The 24,922-nt window shown below is 37.7% G+C and overlaps 1 protein-coding gene across 1 annotated transcript in view; it reads right to left on the bottom strand.

The window, feature by feature from the left end:
• Positions 1 to 1,327: 1,327 nt before the first annotated feature.
• LOC106058458 (uncharacterized) overlaps positions 1,328 to 24,922 on the bottom strand; it is a 47,220-nt gene continuing 23,625 nt past the window's right edge. Inside the window, exons 10-18 of the mRNA XM_056017528.1 lie at positions 23,402 to 23,553; positions 17,986 to 18,090; positions 15,373 to 15,550; positions 10,884 to 10,974; positions 8,889 to 8,936; positions 6,788 to 6,928; positions 5,955 to 6,053; positions 4,202 to 4,463; positions 1,328 to 1,707 (exon numbers count right to left, since the gene is read on the bottom strand). Coding sequence (XP_055873503.1) covers positions 1,587 to 1,707; positions 4,202 to 4,463; positions 5,955 to 6,053; positions 6,788 to 6,928; positions 8,889 to 8,936; positions 10,884 to 10,974; positions 15,373 to 15,550; positions 17,986 to 18,090; positions 23,402 to 23,553 — 1,197 coding nt within the window. The 3' untranslated portion in view covers positions 1,328 to 1,586. The remainder of the gene's footprint in view (positions 1,708 to 4,201; positions 4,464 to 5,954; positions 6,054 to 6,787; positions 6,929 to 8,888; positions 8,937 to 10,883; positions 10,975 to 15,372; positions 15,551 to 17,985; positions 18,091 to 23,401; positions 23,554 to 24,922) is intronic.

Genomic DNA, 24,922 nt, shown 5'->3' with positions numbered 1-24,922 from the left:
CCTCCTGTGGAACCAGTGGAAGTCGGAATTGGAGTTCGAGTCTCTTTGATAGGATGTCAAGCGGTTAATGCAAGTCATCCTACTAATACTTTCTCTTAAATATAAAAAATTACATTTACTGTTAATTTCATACTTAAAGGTCCACAATCATGCACAAAAAATAGCGTTGAGAAAGTATGGCCTTCTAAACTTGAAAAACATTTTTTTTCCTGTAGCTAGCAAAGCCAAGCTGACCAGTGCTTTGACCAACGACTGTGTGGCACCAAGACTAACCACATTTCAACAGCTAGGTCCTCAGACATTACAAACTTAAATCATTTTAAATAAACGTCTGTCTTTTTTTAGAAATTATACTTTAACACGAACTTAATTCTTTCAAGTAGATTTGTCTTTTCTGTTAGGTCTTATATATATACAGTGCTTTTTTGTAAAAAAAAAAAAAAAAAAATAGGTGCCGGTACTCAGTGATGGATTGCCTAACTTTTAACTACTAATAAAATATATTAATAATAAACGTTAAAATACAAGAAAAGTAATAATTCTTTCCCTCATTGAAAAAGGTGCAGTACGCCGTATCGATACGTACAGTCACAAAAACTGTGTATATATATATATATATATATATATATATATATATATATATATATATATATATATATATATATATATATATATATATATATATATATATCAAAAAGTACTATCCTGTGCACCCCTAATATATATATATAAATATGTGTGTGTATGTCTCCCCACGACAATATTTATGTATATAGTTGATATTTGTTAAAAAAAATATTTATAAAGCCAAATGAAATAAAACAAGATGTCCCAATTTAATGAAATGATCCAGTCTTTTCGTTAGTGCAACAGCTGTAAACACGCAAACCAGACAGACAGACAGACAGATAGACAGATACATACAGACAGACAAAATGATACAGATATATCTTTGAAACCCTATTGTCTAAGTTTATATCTTTTCAAGATTATGTTTGTGTATAATTCGGTTTTCATAATTTCATGAAAGAAGCCTTTCTAAAACATATAAAATCCTCCCAGAAAATATACACCCAGGTACATCAGATCTGGATGAAGTGGTCGTCTCCTCTCCATTAAGTCTAGAACAGAAACATTTAAATAAAAAAAACTCATTTATTCTGCTTTCAATCAGAGTGTGTCCAGTCATTGGTTATTGGTCATCATTTTTCTGTACTTAGTGATGTTGAGTTGTTAGTTCGGTAGAAAATTAAAGAATGTTTGCACAGGCGTCAATATTCAAACCAACTTTCCTGATTCAAACGAGAATGACACGAAACTAAATCACTTAGTTTAACAATGAATTTATTATTCCAGAAAAAAAAAAAGACAAGAGTAGTTATAAAAAGTCGAAGTACCGGACACAATACACAAAACAAAAATGTCAAACCGAAAGATTAACCAGATAATCAAGTTGATGTTTTAAAATTCCTCAGACGCAAAATTTGTACCAGCCTATTGCTATTCGTCTTGTTACACTTACAATGTATTTGTTTGAGAAATAAACTTAGAAATGTGTTTTTATTTCCCCCATCAACTGGAGCGGCTCAAATTAATGTTCCCCTCCTTGTGTCTGAAGTCAAACTGGACGGCTCTTTTCCAGGAGAATCTTGAACTTGATCACCCACGGGCCCCTCTCCATCGAGCTTTTTAGGAATACGTCTAAATCTAGAGCGAAGAAACAACAAAAAAAAGGAGTTGACACCTGTATTGTCATAGAGAAATGGTTTACAATTAGGCAGGAGATTGAAAATACAGTGTACAAAGTAAAGAATATCAAACTCTGAGAGATGTTCTACGATTTCTTTTGTTGCGCTATATAAAGGCTATTATTATTAGTATTATTATTATAAAAAAACGAGTAGTCATTCTCTGGTGCTGCCAGGGTCGAGTTTCGTTAAAGGGAAACAAAATTCATCGTAGACCCTTTATCAGTTTCCAACGCGGAATTTTCTGTATATGTGGCATGTCTGCAGCAGTACCGCCCTCTGACAGGCAACGAGGATGTTCCCAGGAATGTTAAGGGTCTTGAAGGTGTCTGTGAGGTCAGTTGTTATTATCCCCTCGGTTGATATAACAATGGGGTATATTGTTATTTTGGACAATTTCCATAGACGCTCAATCTCCAAGCCTAGGTTCCCATATTTTCTTTGTTTTTCTATCTCAGTTTTTCTTAAATTATGAGACAGTGGTACGGCGATATCGATAATGGTAGCGGTTTTTTTCTTTTTTATCGATGAACAGCAGATCAGGGTGATTGAAATCTACCGTTCTGTCGGTCAGAATAGGCCTATCCCAGTACAGCAGATGTTCAGTAGACTCGAGAACCTCTTGCGGAGAGTATTTATAATAAGGGGGAGTGTCTTTACCGATCAATTTGTACGTCAAAGCCAGGTGTTGGTGTATTAACTTTGCAACTTGGTTATGGCGACCTAGGTAGGCTGATTCTGATAGGGCTGGACATCCTGCCATAATGTGTTCAATCGACTCGCCCACATTTCCACATTTTCGGCATTCGTCGACAACATTGAGTTTCAGGATATGCTTCTCGTAATTTTTTGTCCTGATTACTCTGTCCTGTATTGCTGTAACAAAGCCTTCTGTTTCAGGGTAGAGATGACCTGCTTTGAGCCATGTTAAGGAAGCAGCCTTGTCGATGTTGTCCCCATGTAATGAAGCCGGAAATTTTCCGTGGAGTGTTTTTTCTTCCCATTGGCGAATCTCATGCCCTACGTTGTCCAAACCGACATTGACATCAGCATTGTGTAGGTTCAGAGGGGTTGCTTCGGAGTCATATTTGCGTAGAAAGGAAACTAATTTGTTGCTGGAGGCGAGCAGTTTTGATCGTATTTTTAAATCTTACACAATTTGAAGATGTTCTGCAATTATTATTATTATTATTATTATTATAAAAGAGCGAGTATTCATTCTCTGGCGAAGCCAGGGTCGAGTTTCGTTAAAGAGAAACAAAATTCATCGTAGTCCCTTTATAAGTTTCCACCGAGGAATTTTCTGGTGATGTGGCAGGTCTGCAGAAGTACCGCCCTCTGACAGATTACGAGAATGTTCCTAGGAATGACAAGGGCCTTGAAAGTATCTGTGAGGTCAGTTGTTATTATTCCCTCGGTTGACATGACAAGACTTATTATTATATATATATATATATATATATATATATATATATATATATATATATATATATATATATATATATATATATATATATATATATATATATATATATATATATATATATATATATATATATATATATGCTCTGTGTTCGCTTTCATAAAGAGGGTTAAGGCTTACTGGGCGTTAGGGTTAGGGTTACCAAGAAAAGATTTTCCCCCATTCAAATTTTCTAAATATGCTAGTGGTCTGTTTAACTATAAGTGATCAAACTATCTTTGACAGAGGGGAGTGGATGTTGAAAGAATGGAAGGCCTATATAAGTGGCCAATATATTCTTTGGCAAAAGAAAGTGGATATTGAAAGAAGAGTCTATATAAGTTTTTAATATGTTTATTTGGAACCAGAGAATGGGTATTGAATACATAGTAGGTCTATATAAGTGGTCGATAGAGGCATAGCGTTAGCATAGACATAGACATGTTTTTCAGATTCTACTAGATGTCACGGCCTTGTTTTTGTTGCAGGCGTGATGACGCGAATGTCTCTGAGTGTTGTAGATACCTCTTCTGGTATTACTATAATGTTCTTAACTAAATACTTTCTCACACGCACTAGAATTGCAGGTGCGTGAGAACACTAATATACTAAAATCTCCAACGACAACATTTAGAATTATTAATAAACACTCTGGTCAGCAGACATGGATTTTATTACATATAGAAACAAATCACAAAAGATATTGGCAACTTCAGCCATCACACATTATACATATCCAAGGAAAATAATCCCGAATTCAAATCAAGTATAATAACTTCAATACTTCAATACTAATACATAACTCTGCTGTCAAAAAAATAACCATATCACTCCTCTCGCTCTGAGAGTCTAAGAACAACTGAGGTGTCCACTTGACCAAGCAAAAATCTCATGCTGACCGCACGCAATAGTTAAGTGACCACTAGTCACCAAATATTACAGGGGTTCTAAAACTGATACATGACACTAGACCTACCGTCACCCTACTCACATCATGTAAATGACTCCACAGACTCCCATCAGCAATGGTGCCAGAATGACCACCCATAATGCGCTACTGTCCTCTTCTTGTGTGTCCTCACTCTCGGGATGCTCTCTTGTGTCTTGCGTGTCATTCTCTTTTGTCGGGTCAAGCGGACGTGGTGTTTCGGCCAGATTTGATGTGTCGGACAGTGTGAATGAGTCGGTCAGTTCCGATGTGTCGTACATATCTGATGTCATTACAGGAACCGGACTCGACATATTGTCCAGTGCTGAAACAGGACGTAGTTGAATAACTTAATATTATATATTTTAGACGTTCCTTCAGAGACGATTATATTGACGTCCCAGCTCAGTCGTCCAGAGGGACAAAGATGGCAGCATACGAGGATCGAACTTGTGACAGCCGTGACGACAGCCCAGAGCGCACTGAATATTGCTGGTCAAATGTATTAGTATTTTGATAGCTCAACAATAGACGCTAATTCAGGGCCGGCCTTATGCCACTGCAACCTATGCGACCGCAGTGGGGCCCCACACTTTTTTAGGCCCCGCGCTAATTCTAGGTGTAAATTATTAAATTAAACCATTATAACTTAATATTTCACTGGTGATAGAACAAAGACTAAATAAAATAATTTTAAAAAGCATGGCTTTCAGATCTCATGAAAGATTTTCCAAAACACAAAATTTGTCTTTACTGAGATTCGAACCCAGGACCCCATGTTCGGAAGCCTAGTGCTTAACTACTCGGCCACCGCACCCTCACTTCCCATTCTTGTAAACATTTTTAACTGCATTTTCTTTTCTATTGATCAATATTTTTTTCGTTATTCAATCGCATTTTTTAAAGAAAATACTTTGCATATAGTATAATAGCTTATCATTCATACTCGGTACTTATCATTCATACTCGGTACTTTAAAGTCCAAGTTCTTTAGTGGAACCAGTGGAAGTTGGGAAACGAGTTCGAGTCTCCTTGATAGGAAGCCGTTCCTGCTGCTTAGCCAAACATCCCACTCTTACCATATCTTCAATATAAACATTTATGTTTACTGTTTGTTTTGTATCTATAAAGTCCACAAACATGCACAAAATAAAACATTGAGAAAGTATGGCCTTCTAAGCTTGGAAAACGCTTATTCTGTGGCTAGCAAAGCCAAGCTGACCAGTGCTATGACCAACGACTGTGTGGCACCAAGACTAACCACATTTCAACAGTTAGGTCCTCAGACATTACAAACTTTAAAAATTTTAAATAAACGTCCTTCTAAACTTGGAAAACGCTTTTTCTGTGGCTAGCAAAGCCAAGCTGACCAGTGCTTTGACCAACGACTGTGTGGCACCAAGACTAACCACATTTCAACAGTTAGGTCCTCAGACATTACAAACTTAAATAATTTTAAATAAACGTCCTTCTAAATTTGGAAAACGAATTTTTCTGTGGCTAGCAAGGCCAAGCTGTCCAGTGCTTTGACCAACGGCTAAGTTGCACCAAGATTCACCACAGCTAGGTCCACATTTCAGCAGTTAGGTCCTCAGACATTACAGACTTAAATAACTATAAACATTTGTCATTTGTAGAACTATATTTAAACAAGAACAAGAACATAACAAAAAGAGATCAGAGCTCAACAACAAAAAGAGATCAGAGCTCAACAACAAAAAGAGATCAGAGCTCAACAACAAAAAGAGCTCAACGGCAAAAAGATGACGGGAAGAAGATGTCTTTGTTAAACATACATAAAGAAAAAACAACTTACATAAACATTGTCCTCTAGAACGTTCAACACAGTCTCTGCCATTACATTTCTCAGAACAGTTTTCCATGCAATCTAGTCCGTAAGTAAATTTTGGACATTCTAAAAGAATTAAAAAATCCAAATATTCATCACCACAAGAGGTCGCTACTGAATCACTTACTGTTATAGCGAGATAACGAACTTTATTACAGTATGGGCCACAGTCGAGCCTGTAACTGTAATGGTGTTATTCCCGCTAAGAGTCTAAAATCAACGAAACTACATTATGTCATTATGTCATTCGATTCTGAAGATTAAGGATGAGTGTAGTGTTTCACATAAATTATATTCAACCTACCAAAATGTCTCGTTCAAAGCCCGTCTACTAAAGCGCGTCTCTAAACTAAACTAAGTGTTTAACAGACGGAACTGTTATCTCTCACATATAAAGGGGCGAAAGCAAGAAATTTACGTGTAATCTCAGACAGTAACAAGCAATAGAGAAAGAAAACTTTTTAAAAACAAAGCCTATTTAAGGCAAAGAACCGGCAATTACTCCTATTTATGTGAAAATTGCAGAGTTTATGTCCCTTTTTGCTATAAAAAAACAAAATTATTTAATTATTACTAAATGATTAACTAATTGGGTAGCTTTTGAATTGATTCGTGTATTGTCATCGATTATGAATAATTATGTTGAATTTCACCTTAATCCGAAAATGGGAAGTGAGAAAAAAAAGTGTCAATACGTAATAAGGAGAATAAATCTATATATACATCCTTGTCTGAAATGTTTAACGTATTTAGTATGTTTCCTGGTTTCACTAACTAATTCAATATGTGATAAGTCTTACCATCTAAACAAAAGTTGTCCGAATTGGTTCTGCCACTCAGGCAGCTCGTGCATGCACCAGTGTTCGTGTCACAGTCATCTAAGCAAAAGTCCGCGCAGGCTATAAGGCAACCTTTCCCCCATTTGCCGGTTTTACCGCAATCTGGACAGAGAGGAAGAAGCAGAACAGATTTTAAATGAGCATTCTATTTTTATCATCCAATAAGAAAGAAAAAAACAAATACCAGCAACATTATTAAAAATATTTTTTATAAACAGAGAGAGTAGAGTCAACTATACTCAAGCATTTAATTTGATTTGATTTTGATTTTAGGCACATCGGCACAATTTAGGCCATGTCGTGCCTGCAGTCCCTTAAGAACTACTCTCTCTCTCTCTACATAACAAGGGCTAAATTCTATACAGTTAAATCATTGAAATCAAGGTTAAAATCAGTTTAAATAGTAAAGGTAGTAAAAATTTAATAATTTGGTAAAAATCTAATGTAAATGTTCACAAATTCATAAATCAGATCTTCGTAGAGAACCCCACTTCCCGGACAAAGCCCAGTACTGAGACAGCTATATTAAGACAACTAAGATGAGACAATAATACTTAATGACGACGTAGTCGCATTTATTTTTACATTATACACAATTTCACGATAACAAGACTACATACATATTTAGAAGACTTCATTAAGTCAGAAAAGTAAATCAAAACAATGATTTCGTATACAGTTACAAAGTGACATAAAGACGCGATCGTAACATTAGCTTTTAGAATACGTATATAATTAGACATATATATATCTATATATTTCTCTCTCTCTCTCTTTTTCTCTCTCTCTCTCTCTATCTATCTATATATATATATAGTGTTACAAATGAACAGTGACAAGTAGAGGTCAACGTGCGACCCCAGCGAGATGACAAAGCAGCCAGTGTTCTCTGGAATCTACGCGTATAAACAAGGACAGGATGTGACGTGTCCTCACGTGTTATTCCAGAGGACGAACAGATCTACGAAGGGGGCAGGTGTTCTCTGGAATCGACTTGTATAAACAACGACAGGATGTGATGTTTCCTCCCGTGTTGTTCCAGAGGATACTAGCAGTGTTTTTGCAATATTGGACAAGCGATTATATAAGCCAGAGAGTTAATGTGAAAGTCAGTCGTGAGTAAGCCGTTACAGTCGATACAGTCGATGTAAGACGTGTGCGGCTCTAGTGGAAGAGAAATGTGTACGACTCGATGCAAGTTAACTAGGGTAGAGTTAACTGGAGTGGACAATTGTCGTTAAAGTCTATACAGCGAACTACAGTGGACTTGAGCCGTTACAGTCGATACAGTCGATGTAAGACGTGTGCGGCTCTGATGTGGTAGACTTGAGTACGACTTGGTTCAGCTTAGGGAGACCTGGAGCGACACTGGGAAGTGTGTCGTTGGTCTGTTCTGTGGAATACGGCTCGATGCAAGTTGAGAAGAGAAGAATTGCAACGAAGTGAAGAGATGAATTGCAACGAAGTATAGCTAACTGTAAACTGACAGATATTGTACAGTCTTCTACGCTACATGTTACAGTAACGAATTGTTAGAGTTAATAGTCATTAAAGTTATATGAAACTGAAAGTTGAGTCGTCAAGTTCTTTGCAGTGTTTTTTATTTGTGTGCCAACTAATACATTTAGCCAGAAGATTAAGAAATACCTAACAATATATATATATATTAGTTAGGGTTAGGGTTACTGCCCCATGATGACTTGTTAACTATCGTAAACAAAAAAAGATAAAAATCTATAGCCATATTACAAGGTCTTCGGGGCTCGCAAAGACCTTCCTTCAGGGAACAGTACCAGGAAAAAGAAGAAGAGGCAGATAGAGAAAGCGGTGGGAGGACAACATAAAAGAATGCATGGGTCTGCCTTTGAAAGAGGTTCTATGGCAGAAAACAGAGAGGAATAGAGAAAAACGGTCGGCGAATCTTGCATGGTGCCCCAACGGTCCAACAGACTAAGGAATAGATAAAGGTGAAGGTAATATAATAATAAAGATTGCGGGGGGGGGGGGGGAAGGGTTGCTACATTGACAGAATAACTAACACATGAACAAAACGAGAAAATACCTGAATCATTATACGTGTCCTCATCTATAAGTCCATCGCCGTCGTCGTCTGAGGATCAGATTGAAATAGAAACAAATTTCTTTGCTTTCAATGGAATGACACTTTGTTTAATAGTCTAAATCCCCGGATAACTTTGTACAAAAAAAAGAAACGTTACGAAAGTGAAAAAGTAGCTGATTTAAATCCAGCTGATGTCACTTCCGGATGCATGGATACATGCATGTGATTCCACTTCCGGTACAAAGTAAACTGATAACGTACATCTTTATATATAATTCTCTTGAGTTTGGACACCAAGTAATGGAAAGATCACTCTTTTATTTCAGCAAGTCATACGGACTAGAGTTACACCACGTAATTTTAGAGGCGAAAAAATAAAAGAGGGGGGGGGGAGAACAAATAGTATTCACCCGTCACTAAATAGCACGGCTGGACTTAACCATTGTGACCAAGAAGTCATGGAAAGAGAACACGTAATCTACTCTGTATTCACCCGTCAATAAATAGCAGGGCCGGACTTAACCATTGTGGGGTCCAATACGAAACGGATTTCGCGGGGCTAAGTTTTGGGTAGGGATACGGATAATAAGTGAAAATTAAGAGTTTGTATTAGAAAATAAATTTGTCTTTGCATTTTATTCATTTTTTACTAAGTACAGAATTACTTTTAGGAGCCTTGTGTTTAGCAAAGACATACAGTACCGGTATATCATAAAAAAAATATATTTCCTACATAGATCACGCTCAATAGCAAGAATTACCAAATGTTACAATCTATCTACGAGAATTGTTGATCTCAAGTCATCATTAGATGAGGTGCGAGAAGCTTCTTTCACTAGATTCCACAATTACAGGTATTGCATAATGCCGTTTTTTTTTTATCCCGCTTAGGATTTGCGTTTTCCATTTTGAATGACTCCCCCAAAAGGACACATTTTGTCTATATTTTACAGAAGATATGTATGAGTTTTCTAAAGATTTTAATAATTTTCAGATTTTTCCAGGAATATTAAGCAATTTCAGGAGATTTTCAGGAGCTTCTGGTTAATCGACAGGAGGCCACGGGAAATCTGTTATAAGTTATAAAATGGTTTAATTTAATAATTTATAAACCTAGAATTAGCCTGGGTCCTATGAAAATGCGGTTCCTATGAAAGTGCTGGCCCCACTGCAGTCGAATAGGCTGCATTAGCCTAAAAAAGATTATGGCTATTATATAGCGCTACTTTCATGCTTATAGCATGCTCAGAGCGGTTTTGTCCAATGTCATTTGTGGACCGGTGGGGGAGAGGGTATCTGGGAGAAGGTTTTTCCGTGCTGCCTTTAGGCGCTTAGTAACACAACTCGGTCCGAGTGGGGTGTCGAACCTCGGGCCCCCTTCATAGGTAGCCAAGCCAAGCTAAGTTCAAGCGCACCTATCCTCACGACCACGTTTCCCAACGCCTAAGGCCGGCCCTGTAAAATAGCAGCCTATGATACGCCGCCGGTTGACTAGTAAATAAAAAATTTTCTCTATGGAGTCTGTGTACACTTGTATTCGTTGGTTAACGTTGTAAGGGGGATAAATATTACTTTACTAATTAGATAAACTTAAACTGAGAATGTTGAAATGTAAGCCTTCATTATTGTGGATGTGCATTCCGCTATTAAAATGTTCTAAATATTCAAACATTCAACTGTAACATTTTCAATAGGCTCTGGAAGAGCAGGCTGTGGAACCTAAATTGTGGTTTCTTATTTTCGACTCAGTTAAAATCTTTGGATTATGTCCTACTCCGTGTTTATAGGTCAATCTCGTCCTAATTGAGAGTTTGCGAGAATATAATGTTAACGGAATATTTTTTTTTAAAAAAAGGCAAGTTTTAGAGGGGTTTTCTTCCAATACAAAATATTATTTAGTCGAAGAATGACCTAGGTGTTCTAACCGAGACACTATCAATCAAGCATTCAGGCGTGACCATCAGTACTTCATTTACTGTTTGGTTTTCATCTTACCTAATCCATTTCTATATTCCTCATCGACAATTCCATCACAGTCATTGTCTAGACCGTCTTCGTCACGCTGGTCAGAAGGACTACAGTCATACTGAACACAAGGAAATACACACAAAAATAAGTGTTCTATTGTGTTTAATCCAACATTTAGTAGCTATTAAGAGAAAAGCAATTTTAAAAAGAAAACATGGCTTAGTCAGCCGTAATGTATAGATAATAAAATGGTTTATTGAACTTAAAAATCTCAACTCGGCGAGGGACATTTGAGGGCAACACAGATTGTTGTGGTCACTGGACAATGTCCCCCACAATATCGACACTGTCATCATGGCTTTACACAGCATAAAGCAACGCTATGGCACCCCTGTAATAATGCAATGGGTACCGAGTCACATAAGTGTGACTGGCAACACTATTGCAGATTCCTTGGCCCACAAAGGAGGGAAAATCCACCCACCGAACAGGTTCTAAGTTTCCTACATGCTCTGGCTATAATTCAACAGAAATGGAAAAGTGGTTTAAGTGTTGGGGCAAGTCCGCAAAAAGCCCGCGGAGTCTGGGAGCGCTTGAGGTGCCCTGCCGCACTTTCCAGTGGTGAGGGCTGTCCAGGCCTGATCAAGCTATTATGGCACAGTGCAGGACAGGCCACTGTAGTGTTGGCTCATATTTCTCACGGCTATGGCCAAATTTTGATTCACGGTGCCTCCGCTGCGGAGTGTTTGACTGCCCCAGACTTGATGATCTCCGCCTCGACAGGTCTGGGAAACCAAAAATTCTCGACCTGTATGGTGACGTGTATGCACTACGCAAGACAGCAGGGTTTCTGTCCAGGGCTTTAGCATGAGAGGTTTTGAGCCTCTCAAGCCCTCACTCAAACGGAGTGTGATTATGATGATGATTAAATTTAAAGTTGCTTTAAGAATATTGATAGAGTATCTAAGCTTTGCTTCAATTATATGTAAACCTAATGTCTTTTGCATTTAGATTCTAGATCTAGAGGTAGATTTAATTCTAAATCAGCAGTCTAGAGCTAGAAGTAATAATAATAATATTAATAATAATAATAATAATAATAATAATAATAATAATAATCTTTATTGTCCGTAGTTGGCTATATAATGAAAGTGCCAGTACATAATAAAAAAAAAGAATACAAATAGTTCTGGCCTAGGAACATAGGACGTAGGCGCACATTCGAAGGCATATAGAACCGTAGGCACATAGTGACGTAAAGTACATAGGGGCCTAGGCGCATAGGGACGTAGGCACATAGTTACGTGGGCGCATAGTTACGTATGCACATAGGGAAGTATGTACATAGGGACGTATGTACATAAGGACGTAGGAATGTAGAGACGTAGGCACATAGTGACGTATGCACATAGGGACGTAGGTACATAGGGACCTAGGCGCATAGGGGCGAAGGCGCATATGGACGTAGGTACTTAGAGACGTATGCACATAGATACGTAGGCGCATAGTTACGTATGTACATAGGGACGTAGGCACATAGGACCGTACGCGAATTAGAACCGTAGGCACATAAGGACGTAGGTACATAGGGACCTAGGGGCGTATGCGCATAGGGACGTATGTACATATAGACGTAGGCGCATGCCGAGCATTATGACCGTATGCACATAGGATCGTAGTCACATTACGGCCGTAGACACATAGTGACGTAGGCACATGGTGACGTAGGAGCATAGAGACGTAGGCACATATCGCCGCAGAAACAAATAGACGTAGGCACATATGGACGTAGGCACATATAGACGTATGAGTTGACTGCGATAGTACGAGTTCAAGACCGATATTTGTTTATTTATAATTTCTATTTGTATTGTTGTAACCCTGCCTTGCACCAGTGCTTGAGGTGCGGACTAGCGCACTAGTGAACGTAAACAGGAAGACACTAGGAGAGAGATAATAACATTGCATCAGGGATTGTGAAGAGTCTGAATGTTTGGAAACTAAGAAGCCAGCTTTTGGTGCTGCCTGAAGGTTGTAGAAGGGACCTGGAGCGAAGCGGGGAAGGCTGTCGTTGGTCCACATTCGGGTTGCTGTCTAAAGGACTGGTAAATTAGTAGAAAGACTCTGAGGAAGCTGAAGGATGCTATGTGTTTGTCCTAGTGAATAAACACCTGTATTTATTTCCTGTTACACTGTGTTGAGTTGCATGCCTATTCGTTGAGTGCCTAACCTAGAGTTACAACAATTGGTATCAGAAGTGGGATTTAGGCAGCTCAACGAAAGGAAACAATGACAACGCTGAGGAAGCTAGATGAACTAAGCTGTAAACAGTTAAAAGAGGAGCTCCGAGCCAGGGAGCTGAGGATCTTCTGTGCCAAAGAAAAAATGAGAGAACGCCTTCGACAAGCCTTGCTGGACGAAGATGAAGATCCGGACTCGTATCTGTTCGAAGTACAACCAGATATCAGAGAGCTCATGAATACCGTGACAGATCAGATGAACTCGTTCCAGGTACAACTAAAAGAGGTCAACGAGCAGATCTGTACCATGATTAAACAGATAGGTATCAGTACCACGCTGAACAAGACTGATGAAACGTTTGATACCGTGATGAGCAAGACCGACGATCAGATGGCTACCATGTCGACATGTATAAACAATCCGTTACTCAACGGAGACGCCGTTGATGGTGGCGCTATCTATGACTGTAATAGCAAGCCGTGCAAGCTTGGCTCCTACGACAAGAATCCTAACATTTGTTGTGAAAGCACTGAGCACAGATCTTATCATGCTATCGTGATTCCTGCCTACACTCAGACGTTGAACAATAACTGTGATGACGGGACCTCCTCAAAGGGAGAATTTGAGCACCGGAAGACCTGCCAACTAAGTATTTGTCCTGATACCAGTATCAGCAAGAGAAGCGCTGATGGTGGTACAGCAGATGGACACATAGGACGTTGTAAACGTGCCCCACAGATATGTCTTTCAGACAAGCTTAAAGATTATACCGTGTTTGACAACCTGGCCTCCTGGGGGCCCACGGCACATCGAGAAAGCCTGCTGGAGCAACGTGTAAGACAAATGGTCTTGATGACCTACGCTATGACATCCACTGCATCGCTTCTCGCCATGAGTCTGCCGTCGGTGGTAACTAAGAGAAAGGCCAGACAACGGAAACGACTTCCCCTTAACCAAAGGCAGGTCAATTGGAGCAGAAGGAGAAAGCGACACCTGCAGAGAGCAGTGTGGATTGCTTTGTGGGGAGCACGCTCCATGCAATCTGTGACCCCCACTGACCGACCTCCACCTGCACTGGCCAACCGTGAACATGTTTCTTTTCGGGACGAAAAGACTAAGGTGGGGGCAGTGTTGTAACCCTGCCTTGCACCAGTGCTTGAGGTGCGGACTAGCGCACTAGTGAACGTAAACAGGAAGACACTAGGAGAGAGATAATAACATTGCATCAGGGATTGTGAAGAGTCTGAATGTTTGGAAACTAAGAAGCCAGCTTTTGGTGCTGCCTGAAGGTTGTAGAAGGGACCTGGAGCGAAGCGGGGAAGGCTGTCGTTGGTCCACATTCGGGTTGCTGTCTAAAGGACTGGTAAATTAGTAGAAAGACTCTGAGGAAGCTGAAGGATGCTATGTGTTTGTCCTAGTGAATAAACACCTGTATTTATTTCCTGTTACACTGTGTTGAGTTGCATGCCTATTCGTTGAGTGCCTAACCTAGAGTTACAACAGTATTTATATTTAATTTTATGTATAATTATATAATGGAGGTTTTGTCTTTTTGAACTATGTATTTATTTTTTGAAATGAGTAATTGTTATTTTGTCAGCTGCGTTACTTCAAAGGAGAGGTAATCTATACGAAAGTGCGACTCTTTTAATGTAGTTGTTTCCCATTATGAGACCGTCAACTTTGTAAACGATTCTAAATTTGGATATTACTCATGCATAAATTTGATTACTTTTTCAATTGTGCAATTGAATATCATACCTCACCACTTTTAAATGTATCTATTTCAGCGTTCTAAATAAGATTTCATGCAAGAATGCTATTTTAATTTACTAAACAAGTTAATACTGCCGTATTGCTTCGATCCACACACACACACAAAGTGAAATGCTTCAGTTAAAGTAACTAATCTTATCTATAAAACAAAACAAAACAAAAAATAAAAAATGTTATTGCTCTAGAGCAGGTGTTCTCAACCTGTGAATCGCGACCCCCTTGGGGGTCGATTGAGGATTTGCCAGGGGTCGCATAACACCACCGAAAATATGGAGTGTTTTTGTCTATTCTTCTATGGCTGTGTGGGTGGGGGTCGCGGCAGAGTGGGGAATAGTAAAAAGGGTCGCCCAGCTTAAAAGGTTGAGAACCGCTGTTCTAGACTAAGTTTACATAGAAAGATTATGTAAACAATAAAAAAAAATGTTAACAAATTGACTTCTTGTTCTTTCAAGCTACCCCTGATGTATTTAAACTAATAAAAACATACTTATAGATTCACCTTTTCGTCTTGATAGAGAAACCCAGCCGCTTGCAAGAAAGATCCTTTACTATATCCCGAAAAGTAGCACCCAAAGTTAAAGGAGGCCTCCAGAAATGCTTCACCTCTAGTAGACCCCAACTCAAGGATCACTATGATGTAGCCGAACTTGACCACACCCTCATGCTTAGATATATTTCTAAAAGTGTAGAAATAAAATATTTTCAATGTCCATATTTCTTTGTTATGGAAGATTTGCAGACACTGAGGAAAGCCTATAAATAGCAGCCGGTGTACGAACTAAAAGAAAGTGCTGAATAAGTATATTTTTAAAAAGCTAGATGGCATTTTTGTGGCACAGTTTACCATTGCAGAATCTCATATTTTAAAGTTCTTCTATTTTTTTGGTTTTTATTTAGTTGACAATTTAAAGCCAAAAAAAAAAAAATAATAATAAATAAACTTCCTTGTTTTGTCTACTCCAATTAAAATAATGTATATTGTCACGTACACTATGACCATATATGGTAACAATTTTGAGTTGTTCGCCGACTTAGCTCGAAATAGCAGGGAAACATTAGACTGCAATGATTGGTTGGTCTGGGAGGAGTAAGTTGTTGATCACGTGATTACAAGCTGAAACCCGGGGAAGATGCAAAATAGCCTCAGTCGGTTGTAAATATTTGTAGAGATAAGATCTAACTTGTATGTAGTTAAGAATATACATTTTATTCGTTTCAAGACTCAGATATATTATTAAATAGATCAGTTATTCAAGTACATTTTAACCATTGTAACTATTTGTGTATAGTGTTTTCAAGTTATTAATTAAAGTAATTGTTTTTGAACGAAGAGAAGTTTCTTCATTGAATTTAGATCGTACTTAGATCATATTTGTCAAGTTGTAACTCCTAGACCTAGATGATCCTCTTATCAATTGCCAACATTCTGTATGATCATATTATCAACATAGATCTGTCTACTTCTATATGATCATCTTATCGAAAGATCATTTCAAGATCCTCGGCAATCACGGTCATTAATGGTGCAATATAGTTCAAGTCTGATCGTGACAGTAGCATCATCTTAGATTGTGACATCAACACCATTAAAGATCATGACATATATCTATGTCACAGTACTCTTGTTGTTGAAAGTGCTAATTCGTTGATGGTGCTAATGCTGTAGATCTTTTCTTGAGATGTCAGATGTTACAAGAAGTTACTGTGACGTGCCGGGGATTCTGTAGATGTGTATCTAGATATAAATATGTCTTAGAGATTCAATAAACGAAGATCCTTTTAAATCAAAATTACCTTTACCTTTACCTATCCCTTAGTCTGTTGGACCGTTGGGGCACCAAGCAAGATTTGTCGACCGTCTTTCTCCATTCCTCCCTTTTCTTTTTGCCTTGTTTAGAACCTCTCTCAATGGCAGGCCCGTCCATTCTTTAATGTTGTCCTCGCATCGCTTTTTCTATCTGCCTCTTCTTCTTTTACCTGGCACTGTTCCCTGAAGGAAGGTCTTTGCGAGCCCCGTAGATCTTGTAATGTGGCCAAAGGTTTTAAGCTTTCGTCTTTTTACAATAGTTAGCAGGTCGTCATGGGCTCCGATCGCTACAGTAACCCTGTCTCTGATTTCTTGGTTTGTGATGCGGTCTTTGAATGTGATGTTTGTAAAATGTTTTACGTATTTCGGATTTGAAGATAATTACTTCCTAGTCCAAACCTCCTGCAGGACGACGGGGGATGGGAGCAGGCAGGGTTTGAACCCGGGACCATCGATAAGTCCGAACGACAGTCCAGCGCGCAAACCGCACCACCAGGCAGCTATCCTAGGGTCCTTCTGTAGCATCTCAATTCCATTGCTAGGATCCTCCTCTCAAGCTCTGCATTCAACGTCCACGACTCGCAAGCATATAAAAATGTGGCCATGACCAGAGAGCGCATCAGTCTGATTTTGGTGCCGAGGGCTAAGCCAAATACAGAACTTTAATTCGATAACTGGGAATCCCAGCGATGTACACAGTATTTACAATAGTAAACTGTATCAAAATAAATAAATTTCTTCCAAAGTTCGATAATAAATAGACTCAAATAAATACAAGATCTTATTTCAAACTGATAACAAATATTGGTCTTATCTATTCAAGTTACTCTCTCCAAACTGATTCTCTATCTCCAGGGTTCTCGATACATTTTCTTAACCCCGCCATAGACGCTAGCTTTTCAACCACTTCAATCATTTCCTGTCAGATGTCACGCTATTGATGGACGCGTGTCCGATTACGTCATGTTTATTTCTGACACCTGCACTTGAGGGAATTTCCTTACTGGAAAAAATTATACCAAGTTTTATTACCCTAGGTTAGGTTTATTAAAGTTGATGTGACAATCTAAAACTCAAATACTTGTTAAGGTCTAGCACGTACAGTTTGTTTGCTTGTTTAAAAATAATCTACTTCTTAGTACGAACTTCCGGAAGGACCACGGGGGACAGCAGCGGGCAGGGTATGCCCACGGGACCTTGAGACGACAGAACGACATTCGAACTCGTATACCGATGACCAGGCAGTCCATCCGATGTTTTAAAGAACGCCCGAAAAGGGTTTTAAACTCAACAATATATACTCACGCATAAGGAATGGAGCCACCGTTCCATTGGACATTGTCAACGCTAAACGCCACTGGTATAACAAGGTTTATGTAACTTACGATGATATTGGATGTTGGGTGATTTCTGAGTGAAACAAAAGAAAAAAAAACATTACGATACAAGATCAACTTGACCTGGAAAAGCTTGATCTGTTCTATTATTTTTATTATTATTACTAATTATGACAATGTCTTCGAGTCCGAAGATTAAGGATGATTGCAGTGTTTCACGTGACTACGTAAAACCCAGTTGAGACCTGCTTATTTTTCGTTGTTTGCCGACGGTTTATTTAATTTTTTTCCCGTCTTTTGCGCCTGTCTTCAATAATGGTTTTGATTTGTTTCTCAAATTTGTGCCCCGCAGCCCTTTGGAGTGCATTTCAACTCTCTTTTAGAAGCTATCTGCTGCCAGCTACTTTCCCTTATGTCAGTGAGGGCGAAACTGCGCCTGAGTTGATCTTTATAGCGCTAACTGGGGGGACACCTCTTTTACGCGTCCACCTTTAAGCTTGCGGTATAGGTGTTCGACATAGGACAGCTGTCGAATGGTAATTGGTATATCAATAATGTTCAAACCGACCTCCATCAACAAAAAATCAATGTTTTTTAAAAGCAGTGGTTCTCACCACGTTTATGTATGGCTTCGATACTGAATATATTTTCATTCTCTGGTTCACAGCTCCCTGGGCGTACCTGTGTTAACTATGCGTGCATTTGATATTACATTGTTTACCCTGACCCTCTGAGATCACTGGGTCAAAATTTCATTAGCACATTGTATATGGACTAATCTTCAACGCTTTCATTTTGTCAATGAGTAAATGAAGTTGTATGGTATTAAAAGCTGATGAGAAATCAATAAAGAACAATCTTACATAAGTGTTAGCTAAGTCCAGATGTTTGTAGACACAATTTAAAATATTTAGGATGGCATCGTCTAACACCTTTACCCTTTTAGTGAACAAATTGTAAAGGGTCCAACTTACTACAAAGATTATTCAGAAGAAACATTTTTACAAGGCATATTGTTCTAAACATTTAGACACAATGGAAGTAATGTGAATTGTAAATGTGAAACAGGTCTAAAGTCATTCATTTCCTTTGGTTTGGAAAACTTTGGCACAGGTACAATTATGGACGACTTCCACACAGATGGTATCTCATGGTTCAGTAATGAAGTGGAAAAAAATCTCTAGGAAATATTCCGTTGTTATGCACATTCTTTAAGATTCGCCCCCTTTTATACCATCAGGCCCACCAGCTTTCATTGGGTTGACGTTTTTTTTAAATATGTTGCAGACTTGCTGTTTAGTCATCGCTAATTCTGAACAGTTGCTAACTTTGACGTCTTCCAGGGCTTTAAGTCTTAGATAATTAACATCGTTCGTGTGGACGTGACAATAGAAATCATTTACCTCGCTGGATAATGTTTGGTCGTCTCTCGCTGCAAGATTATTTTTAATTTTGGCTTGTGCTCCTGATATTTTGTCCATTTTCCCTCTAATAATAGAAACACATAAACACACACACACATTCTCCATAACACACATGTTTTATACATTTTCACACTAATAATAGAAACACATAAACACACACACACACTCCATAACACACATGCTTTATACATTTTCTCACTAATAATAGAAACACATAAACACACACACACACTCCATAACACACATGCTTTATACATTTTCTCACTAATAATAGAAACACATAAAGACACACACACTCACTCCATAACACACGTTTTATACATTTTCTCACTAATAATAGAACCACATAAATACACACACACACACTCCATAACACACATGCTTTATACATTTTCTCACTAATAATAGAAACACATAAAGACACACACACTCACTCCATAACACACGTTTTATACATTTTCTCACTAATAATAGAAACACATAAACACACACACACACACACACACTCCATAACACACATGCTTTATACATTTTCCCACTAATAATAGAAACACACAAACACACACACACACACTCCATAACACACATGTTTTATACATTTTCCCTCTAATAATAGAAACACACAAACACACACACACACACACTCCATAACACACATGTTTTATACATTTTCCCTCTAATAATAGAAACACACAAACACACACACACACTCACTCCATAACACATGTTTTATACATTTTCTCACTAATAATAGAAACACATAAACACACACACACACACTCCATAACACATATGTTTTATACATTTTCCCTCTAATAATAGAAACGCATAAACACACACACATACACTTCATAACACACATGTTTTATACATTTTCCCACTAATAATAGAAACACACAAACACACACACACACACACTCCATAACACACATGTTTTATACATTTTCCCACTAATAATAGAAACACATAAACACACACACACACACACACTCCATAACACAACATATTTTATACATTTTCCCACTAATAATAGAAACACACACACTCCATAACACACATGTTTTATACATTTTCCCACTAATAATAGAAACACACACACACACACTCCATAACACACATGCTTTATACATTTTTTCACTAATATAAGAAACACATAAACACACACACACATTCTCCATAACACACATGTTTTATACATTTTCACACTAATAATAGAAACACATAAACACACACACACACACACATCCATAACACACATGCTTTATACATTTTCCCACTAATAATAGAAACACACAAACACACACACACACACACACACCATAACACACATGTTTTATACATTTTCCCTCTAATAATAGAAACACATAAACACAAACACACACACACTCCATAGCACACATGCTTTATACATTTTCTCACTGATAATAGAAACACATAAAGACACACACACTCACTCCATAACACACATGTTTTATACATTTTCTCACTAATAATAGAAACACATAAACACACACACACTCCATGACACACATGCTTTATACATTTTCTCACTAATAATAGAAACACATAAATACACACATACACACTCCATAACACACATGTTTTATACATTTTCCCACTAATAATAGAAACACATAAACACACACACACACACACTCCTTAACACACATGCTTTATACATTTTCTCACTAATAATAGAAACACATAAAGACACACACACTCACTCCATAACACACATGTTTTATACATTTTCTCACTAATAATAGAAACACATAAACACACACACACACACTCCATAATACGCATGCTTTATACATTTTCTCACTAATAATAGAAACACATAAATACACACACACACACTCCATAACACACATGCTTTATACATTTTCTCACTAATAATAGAAACACATAAATGCACACATACACACTCTATAACACACATGTTTTATACATTTTCCCACTAATAATAGAAACACATAAACACACACACACACACTCCATAACACACATGCTTTATACATTTTCCCACTAATAATAGAAACGCACAAACACACACACACACTACATAACACACATGTTTTATACATTTTCCCACTAATAATAGAAACACATAAACACACACACATACACTTCATAACACACATGTTTTATACATTTTCCCACTAATAATAGAAACACACAAACACACACACACACACACTCCATAACACACATGTTTTATACATTTTCCCACTAATAATAGAAACACATAAACACACACACACACACTCCATAACACACATGATTTATACATTTTCCCACTAATAATAGAAACACACACACACACACTCCATAACACACATGTTTTATACATTTTTCCACTAATAATAGAAACACACACACACACACACTCCATAACACACATGTTTTATACATTTTCCCACTAATGATAGAAACACATAAACACACACACACACACTCCATAACACAACATGTTTTATACATTTTCCCACTAATAATAGAAACACATAAACACACACACACACACACACACACATACTCCATAACACAACATGTTTTATACATTTTCCCACTAATAATAGAGTTTTATTTACATCGTGCATCTAATTAACTCTTTCTCTCCGTAATTATTTTTCCACGTTTCGAAGGATTTCTTCATTTCGCTCATTACTATCTCCCTACCCTGTTATGATTCAGCTTCAATAGCTTTCTTGTTTGTTATCAGAAAATGTTGGTATTAGGTATAGGTCTAAAGGGAAAAGCATGCTCTTTTTTTATTTAACACAGAGTGAAGTTAATAAAATAAAGAATTAATTTAATTTCATGAGGTCAAATCAACGATGGTATCGTCGATTAGGAGAGAAAGAGTTAATATTTCGAATATTTCTTTGACGAGATGAAGTCAAACTGATCAATCATCTTAGTCCTATGCACTAGTATGTTTTTTTGGCATTTTTTTTTACTACACACGCTGGACGAAAAGGAACGACAGACAAGTAAAATACTAATTTTATTTTCTAAAAAAAAAAGACATAAAAGTTATACCTAACTAGTCGACCGGCGGCGTAACATGCGATGCTATTTTGCAGGGCCGGACTTAGGCCACTGCAACCTATGCGTTCTCAGTGTGCCCCATACTTTCATAGGACCCGCGCTAATTCTAGGTGTATAAATTATTGAATCAAACCATTTTATAACTTATAACAGATTTCTAGCGGCCTCCTGATTTACACGGAGCTCCAGGAAATCTCCTGAAATTGCAAAATATACCCAAAAAAAAGTCATTGAAATATCCGGAAATTATTAAAACCTTTTGAAAACTCATACGAATCTCCTGAAATATATACAATAAAATTGTCCTTTTGGGGTGTCATTCCATATGGAAAACGCAAATCTTACGCGCGAGAAAAAAACACACCATTATGCAATACCCGTAATTGCTGAATCTAGTGAAAAAAGTTTCTTGCGCCTCAAACTAATGAAGAATTACTTAAGGTCAACAATTCTTGTAGATAGATTGAAACATTTGATAATTCTTGCTATATGTACGAAACATAATTTTTATGATATAACGTATGACTTCGCTACACGCAAAGCTCGTAAAGTAAAGACAAATTTTTTTTCTAATACAAACTATTAATTTTCACTTATTATCCGTATCCTTACGCAAACTTATCCCCGCGCAATACTTTTCGCATTGGGCCCCACAAGGGTTAATTCCGCCCTTGCTATTTAGTGACGGGCGAGTACAGAGTAGATTACTTGTTCTCTTTCCATGACTTCTTGGTCAGCATGGTTAAATCTGGCCCTGCTATTAAAGTGACGGTTAATACTACTTGTTCCCCCCCCTTCTTTTTTTTTTCGCCTCTAAAATGACGTGGGGTAACTCTAGTCCGTCTTTGCATTACTTGGTGTCTATACTCTTTAGAAATAAAGAGAATTATATAGTCAGATACTTACAACCAAGCATATACGTTGAAGAAAAGCTCATTCGGAACTATCGTAGAAAATGAGGGGCCGCCCATATCCTCGCTGCTCTGACACGTGTAGTTCAGAAACAAGTGAATGGCAACAGGCTTGTCGCTGACAATGTAACCCATCACGTTGGTATGCTGTCAGACGAGAAAAGATCAGAAACATCTTACAATAATGGCAATGGAAAATCGGTCTCCAGATAACCGACTGACCCCTATTTAAAAAAAAAAACATAATGAAAACGGTTTAACAGACTAAAAGACAGATAAGGACACCCAATCTCGGATCAAACTGAAATTTTCCAGCCATTTCTTTTACCTGACAACACAAGAATTATTAATACTAATAATAATAAAAAAAAAATCAAACTAGTTAAATAAATTGTCGGTAATAAATTACTTTGTTTGGTATCTCAAACAAGGAAAAGAAATAGTACTTAACAGACATGTTGGAAAAAGCTGAATTAGTCCCCTTAATATAGGGCTGCCGTCTAAGACTTAGTGAACATAACATAAATTAGAAACAACATATAATTATACAATCTTCCATGATCATAGACTTTTCACTAGCAGAGTGGTTAACGCATTGGCTTGAGAAGCCTGAGTACCCTTTTTCAAAAAACAACAACAACAACAACAAAAAAAGATAAAAAGCGATCACCCAGATACCCCGTTTTTATACCCCTTTCCAACTGGTCCAGGCTATTGATAGAACGCTAAAGCATAAAATTGCGCTAAACAAAAACAATTGGTAAATATATATATATATATATATATATATAGTCGCATAGATTTATTATTGTTAGTCTACTAAATCTATCACAAATTTAATTTCATGACTGATCCAAACTAATGGATACAAGACTACAAAGACAGTTTGTGTGGAAGCACAAACTCAAAATCGGACCCCCGAAGTGGTCCACCCAGGCAGGCTTCAATATTTTCAGAAAGAATATCCAAATGAAATTATATCAAAGACCAATGAGAGATAAGAATGGAGGAAGAAAGTTGACAGATCTTGTGTAGTGCCCCAACGGTACAGCTGATTAAAGGATAGGTGCAAGTGAATGCAAAGTTAGATGTGAACCTGGCCTAACTAGTTCCCCTTTCAGACCTTGTGGTCTATAGGGCAGATGATGTAAAGTTCATCTGTTTTTGTGGCCTACGGTTAACGAGGATGTCATGTAGCCAACACAACGACCAACCGCCTTTACTTTTCCCCAACTAATGTCAGGTACCCATTAGAGCTGAGTGGACTCAGAGGCGCCTAAGGATTCCGAAGTAGAAAATTCCAGTCTTCACCAGGATTCGAACCCGGGCCCCCCGGTTCGGAAACCAAGCGCTTTACCGCTCATCTACCGCCCCTCTCCTGGCCTAATTGAAGTCTTATTGTTGATGTAATTTTTTGAAAAGGCTCAATCTCTTATTCTTTTTTTTTTTTGTCAAGAAATTACAATTCATTTAATATCCACTTATTTGTAGACATTTTCAAAAAATAAAAATAAAA

The sequence above is a fragment of the Biomphalaria glabrata genome, chromosome 18, assembly GCF_947242115.1.
Source record: "Biomphalaria glabrata chromosome 18, xgBioGlab47.1, whole genome shotgun sequence".
In the NCBI taxonomy this organism is placed as follows: domain Eukaryota; kingdom Metazoa; phylum Mollusca; class Gastropoda; family Planorbidae; genus Biomphalaria; species Biomphalaria glabrata.
This window is presented reverse-complemented; position numbering and strand designations above follow the sequence as displayed.